Source organism: Lactuca saligna, chromosome 2 (genome assembly GCF_052625555.1).
Source record: "Lactuca saligna cultivar CGN05327 chromosome 2, ASM5262555v1, whole genome shotgun sequence".
Classification (NCBI taxonomy): domain Eukaryota; kingdom Viridiplantae; phylum Streptophyta; class Magnoliopsida; order Asterales; family Asteraceae; genus Lactuca; species Lactuca saligna.
Window position 1 is genome coordinate 155,429,598 of NC_136418.1, and position 6,525 is coordinate 155,436,122.

General features: G+C 31.2%; 1 protein-coding gene across 1 annotated transcript; it reads left to right on the forward strand.

The window, feature by feature from the left end:
* Positions 1-3,789: 3,789 nt before the first annotated feature.
* LOC145032256 (SUPPRESSOR OF GAMMA RESPONSE 1-like) lies at positions 3,790-6,525 on the forward strand. The gene is made up of 6 exons (XM_078981007.1): positions 3,790-3,962; positions 4,762-4,894; positions 4,977-5,163; positions 5,252-5,733; positions 5,822-6,094; positions 6,205-6,525. Exons 1-6 carry the CDS (start codon positions 3,955-3,957, stop codon positions 6,256-6,258), a joined length of 1,137 nt encoding a protein of 378 aa, XP_078837133.1. The 5' UTR covers positions 3,790-3,954; the 3' UTR covers positions 6,259-6,525.

The window sequence follows — 6,525 nt, forward strand, 5'->3', positions numbered from 1 at the left end:
CAATATTATAACTGGATTACTAATAAATTTGTATATACATATATATATATATATATATATATATATATATATATATATATATATATATATATATATATAATAACAACAACAAACATAAATATAGTTATACTTAGGATAGAAAGTGTAGCTTACCTAAAGAGTGTTTTAGTCAAAATTGCAAAAGTGGTCCCTGTGGTATACATTCTTTCCGGGTTTTAGTCCAAACGCCGGCTTTTTGGTTTTGTTGTCATTTTGAGCTAGTTTGTTTGTGGTTTTGTTCCCTCGTAAAACTAAAAAGACTAAGATGCCCTTATAATATACCTTTTATATTTTTTCTATGTAATTCAATGTTTTATTAATAATAAACTTGACCCTCTCTCTCTCTCTCTCTCTCTCTCTCCCCCCCCCCTCTCTCTCTCTCTCTCTCTCCCTCATGCAACCTTAAAATCTACTGAGACATCCAAGGAATATATTTATGGAATAATGGGAACACACACATATACACACACCTACAAATCGACGATGAAAACATAAAGACACAATCCATAATCGAGTTGCAAGTATATGTGTGCGTGTGTTCTTCTTTTTTTATCCATGTAGAAGATCTTGAAATCGACAACTAACAATGCTTACACTGTAGCAATAGTGGTTAAAGGGTGGTTAATGGAGCTATAGGATGGCAATGGTGTTGTACGTCTGGGGCAACAAAGAAACAAGTAGGAGGATGGTATTATGGGGTGAGTTTGATGATGATGATGATGATGCTCACAGAGGTTCAACAACCATCGGTGGTGGGAAAGAACCAACCACCAATGTTTGCCTCCATGGAGGATCACTCATTGTTCTCAGAGTACTTTTATTACTACGTGTACATGTTTGCAAATTCTTATCAGTTCGCGAAGGATTTTGGCGAGGCTGTTGCTGTTGATTCCAGTAACTCCGAGGATTACGACAATACTCTAGTATTTGGGCCTTATCAAGCGTTTTTTGTGTAAGGTAATCAATTCTTGAATTTAGTAATTGCTCAGATCTACCACCAAATCATATTGTATATAGCAAATGGATGCTCTTCCCACTATATCTACCGATAACAGAGAAAAACTCCTTAGGATGACTCTGATTTACAGGATGAATCGATCGATGACTAGGGATATCTTCAGAAGGGGAAATGAAACCAAGGAGAAGAAGATGAGGGAGAGGGGAGTAGTTAGGTTTGGAGAGAGAGAGAGAGAGAGAGAGAGTCCCATATTTATTTATTAATAAAACATTTAATTAAATAGAAAAAATATAAAAAAATAGTATCGGGAGGGCATTTCAATATTTTCAATTTTTCGACGGATCAAAACCACAAACAAATTAACTAAAAAAGATCACAAATCTAAAAAAATGGAGGCTTGAACCAAAATTCGGAAAAATGCATACCACATGGATCAAATTTTTTTTTTTTTTTTTTTTTTTTTTTTTTTACTTTTGTATTTTTATTATTCCAAGACAATCATATCTACTCAAAAAATTGTAATGTACTGAGAGTTTCGACAATAAAATATATTATGATTTTTAAAGTGTAATTTTTTTTTTTAATTATGAAAAATAAGGGATGTTACAATATTTATTGTGTTGTGGTTGATTTTTAGTACGTGTGTTTAATTTTATAGTGTGTATTTTTGTAAAGTGCACGTATGATTTGAGTTGCATGTGAATATAAAGGGGTTAGGAAGAAGTAAGGGTGTTCGTTTGGATTGATCAGTTTGATCCGATCCAATCAAGTGAATCCATATTGATTTTGATTTTCAAAACATGGATCCGAATAGTCCAATCTAAATTCAAATCCGATCCGATCCGATCCAATTACAATTCGTTTAGATCGGTTTTTTATAATTCGGTTTTCAAAAACCGAAACATTTTAAAACGATATATAATTATAATATTATCCAACTTTACACAAGAACCAAAAATAAATTATTTAGTTGTGTTTTGAAATTTATAAACAATTACTACGAAGATATATTATTGTTAAATATTTTATAGATAGAAAACTTTTGAGAGAAAATGCATATTAATGTTTTTTTTATCGGGTGAAATGTTTTGAACCTATTTGAAAAAATAAATTACCAAATTAGTAAATAACTATGGATATATATCATAAATAGATAAATAATAAATGTTTATTCAGTTTTTTTTGGATTATTCGGTTCTTATTTTATAAACCAAAACCAATCCGAAATCCAAAATAATAATTCAGTTTTGTTAAAAACCAATCCAAAAATCCGAACCAAATAGTCCAATCCAAATTGTTCAATTGAATAATTCAATTTTATCCAAATAGTGAACAGTCCTAGGAAGAAGACTATAGGTATAAGAGTGAGGTATGGTTAATAATAATGGTGTCTTTTTTATATAATTTTGTGCATTTTGGGATGAGAAAAATGGATAGGATCATCCTATTTTATTTATTGGTTATATATATATATATATATATATATATATATATATATATATATATATATATATATAAAAGAAAAGAATATATAATAATCATTCCAAGATTTGTATCAACAAAATGTATAAAAAATTTCTTGTTTTGAATTTGTGGTGTAGGTTAAATTTAAAGATTATAGAAGTGGAGGTACTAATACTGTCATAGTGGTTAAGTTAAGGGAGCTATGTATTGTGGCAATGTCCAAGGTCTCCATGTACATTTCTTGGGGAAGAAGTAGACTTTCTCGGTCCCACAAAAATTAAAACACATTTCCTATTTTCTCCCATCAAAATTTTGGGCTTTGTGTTCGACAAAAATTAGGTTCGGATTTAGGTTTGGTACAAGCTCCGTTATTTGTCCAATGTTTAATAACAATAATTTAATATTAATGTTTAATCTAAATTATGGACTTTTGATTATTTTGAAAAAATGAAAGTAAAAAGATTACCTAAAATTGTCACACAACTTTCCCAATTCGTCTAACATTTTTTATATAAATTTCATTAAAATATAAAAGTTTTAGTTATATGTAACAGATAAAAAAATAAGAAATTATCTTGTTAATTCTTTCTTTTTGGATGAGAAAACTATTTTTTTAAACAATATCCATACGATTTTTTACATTAAAGATAAAGTTTTAGATTTACAAACACATTTTTTTCTCAAAAGTTTACTCTTTTATAAAAAAAATTCTACTAGATTTACCAGATTATTAAAATATGTTATGAGCTATAAATTATTTTTAATGAATTGTCCTAAATAAATTGTTATATTTAATTTACATAAAAGTTGTAAAACAAGTTTTAGAAATAAAAAATTATTTTAATAAGTTGCCTGTGGTTGAGCAGATAATCGATTGAGAAGATAAAATTTTCTAATTGATAACTTTATGTAAAAAAAAAATTAAGATCTTAATTAGATATATAAATAAAAGGAATGTTAAAAGTAAACAATGTTACTAGTTTTTTTTTTATTATTATTAAACATTCATATAATTAATATACTGTGAGATATTAAGTCCAATTTTTTATTATTATTAAGTGTTAGTATTAACTATTTATATTAATAAAAAGATTAAAATAAAAGAAAAAAAAATTATATATATATATATATATATATATATATATATATATATATATTGTGTGAAAAGAAAAATAAAATAAAATTGTAGATAATATATGCTTGCCGTTGTAAAAAACAGAGAGTTGCACCCGAGTCTGAGGCTCGGAAGACAGACCTCTAGTAACGGATCCACTCTGCAATTTCCCGCTCGTATGTGTCTTTATCCACTCTCACGCGCATAACAAAAACAAACGCACACTCTCTCTCCCCCACTACTTAACTTGGTTCAGTAGAGAAAGAAGGGGGGAAATTGCGGTATATTTTCCACCTACATCAAGACTCCGGCGTCTTCATCTCTCAATCCTAGCTCCATTTGATGTTGAACAATCTTGTCTCGATTTTACCTTCCAAGAATGGCGAAGTAAGTAATTTTTTTTTTTTTTGTCATTGATGATAGAAACCTTCCGATTTCCCGTTTTGGGGGGATTTTTTATGGCCCTAAAAGACGGACTTCCGATCGTATCTAGGATGTTTTTTCTAGGGTTTAGTCGACAGAATCTTACTCGTTTGAACCCACCTTTGGTCTCTCAGTTTGTATCTATCTGTGTGTGATTATCTATATTGAATACTTACTTAAGTCTCAAGCACACTGTTATCTTCTTATTTGAGTTTTATCGTATCCAACATATGGAAAATAGATGTAGAAGGTGTGTGTATGTATGTTTGACTTTGGGTATCAGCTACATGCCTACATCTACTTTTATGCGAGCATTGAGTTACTCTATATCTAGAAAAAAAAAAAAAAGTACGTTATGAAATCATTCGGTTCTTAAGATATAAGATGCATTTATATAACTTAATCTTTATGCGTGAAGTGGTTTCCTTTTATGATATGAAACAAAGAGGAAACTAGGCACAAGCAATCTGTAAATAAAGGGGTTTGAACTTCTGATGCATATTTATAGATTATGATCTCTTAACTCCTTATGAAAATGATTCCTAGGTAGGTTAATTTTATGCATTCTAAATCTAATTAGCGGATACCAAACATAAGTGAAAATGTAATATCACAGGCCCTTGTTTTATTGATAGTCTTTCATCATGACCCATTTTGCACAATCTTTAGAGAAAGATGATAACTGGTTATTGTACTATTATTCCTTTTCAACAAAAGTTAAGTTTCTTTCCCACTAATGTAATCTACCCTTTGAATACTGTAGAAGTTGGCTTGTTGATGGTAGAAGTATTGCAAGGAAAGTAAAAACTTCTAGTCTTCCTTTAGCCCATCAAATCAAAGACTGTGGAGCAAACAGGGAATGCCCACAATGCCATTACAAGATTGATAATAGCAATGTAAGATAAGAATGACTCCTTCCAAATTCTCATACTATAAAAACAACTGAAAACTTCACCTCATATGCATTTCAATTTGCAGGTTTCAGTTGAGTGGCCTGGGTTTCCTCTTGGTGTAAAATTTGAACCCACTGATGTTGAGCTTCTAGAACATCTTGCAGCCAAATGTGGCATAGGAAACAAAAAGCCACACCAATTCATTGATGAATTCATCCCCACAATTGATGTAGATGAAGGAATATGCTGCAAACACCCAGAAAATCTTCCTGGTTTGTGACTAATCTTTTATCATTGACTGATTGACATTGACAAGACAAGACCATTGTTTGACTTTGACTTTGACTTTGACTTTGATAGGTGCTACAAAAGATGGAAACTCTGTTCATTTCTTTTATAGGAACACAAATGCATATACAACAGGTCAAAGAAAACGTCGCAAGATTAGCAAAGAATCTGGTTTAACAAATGATGTTCGTTGGCATAAAACTGGCAAGACAAAAGGTGTTATACAAAATGGGGTTCAAATTGGATGCAAGAAGATTATGGTTCTTTATGGGACAGCTGGCGGGGGTTCAAAGCCTTATAAATTGAATTGGGTCATTCATCAATATCATTTAGGAACCATTGAAGATGAAAAAGAGGGACAATATGTTGTTTCCAAGATATTTTATCAGCCACAAAAACAGGAAAACCATGAAGATTCAGATGCTTGGATGAGTTTAACAAGTCCAAGAACTCCAAATACTGGTGCCCCTGATCCACCTAGGGCTGGAAAGTCTGTTGCTTGTGATGATGTCACCACTGGTTATGTTCTTGAATCACCACCACAACCACCACAGGTTGATTAGTGTGTCCTTGTTTCTGGTGATTAATGTTTTTTTAATTTTTGAGATAATGCTGACTGTTTTTTATTTGATTTTGGATTAGGAATCAGAGCTGTGTGATGAGCAGAAATACCTTCCTTCATGTTCTAATGCTGAAGGTAAGGAGAATCTGGAGTTACCCATTTGGGAAGATGATTCACAAGCGGTTGATTTAGATGATTTAGATGATTTTGGTGACTCGTTGTTTTGTAAAGAGAATCTTGACATTCATGCCCTTCAATCTTGCTCTAATGTTGATACAAATTTGGGTGCAAGTTCTGGGGTTGGTGATCTTGAGAATCTTGACCTGGGTACTCCACCAGATTTCAACCTTGCTGTAAGAGTCAACTATTTTTTCTAAATGTTATGAAAGAAAACTGATTTTTGAATTATTTTTTAGAGGAAAATCACATGTTAAGTAACTCCATTGTTGAAATGTATGTGCAGGGTTTACAGTTTTCATCACAAGACAGCATTTTTGACTGGTTAGAGCGGTTATAAGGGATGGAAATGATGTGGGTTATTGAGGAATCTCAGATTGAAAGTGATATTTATGTTACTATTTTGGTTGTTTTGTAAAAATCCTGAAAAAAAAATGAAGTTATGATGCTGTGGAGCTCTTTTTTTGAATTAACTTTGTTTGTCATTTGATGCTGGTAAACAAAGAATGATGATAAGTATTGCGAGACTTCTGTTTTGCCATTTGTTGTCGGTGGCTTCTAAGCTCATAATATGTATTTGTATTGTAGAGAAAGTATGTTTTTGTAA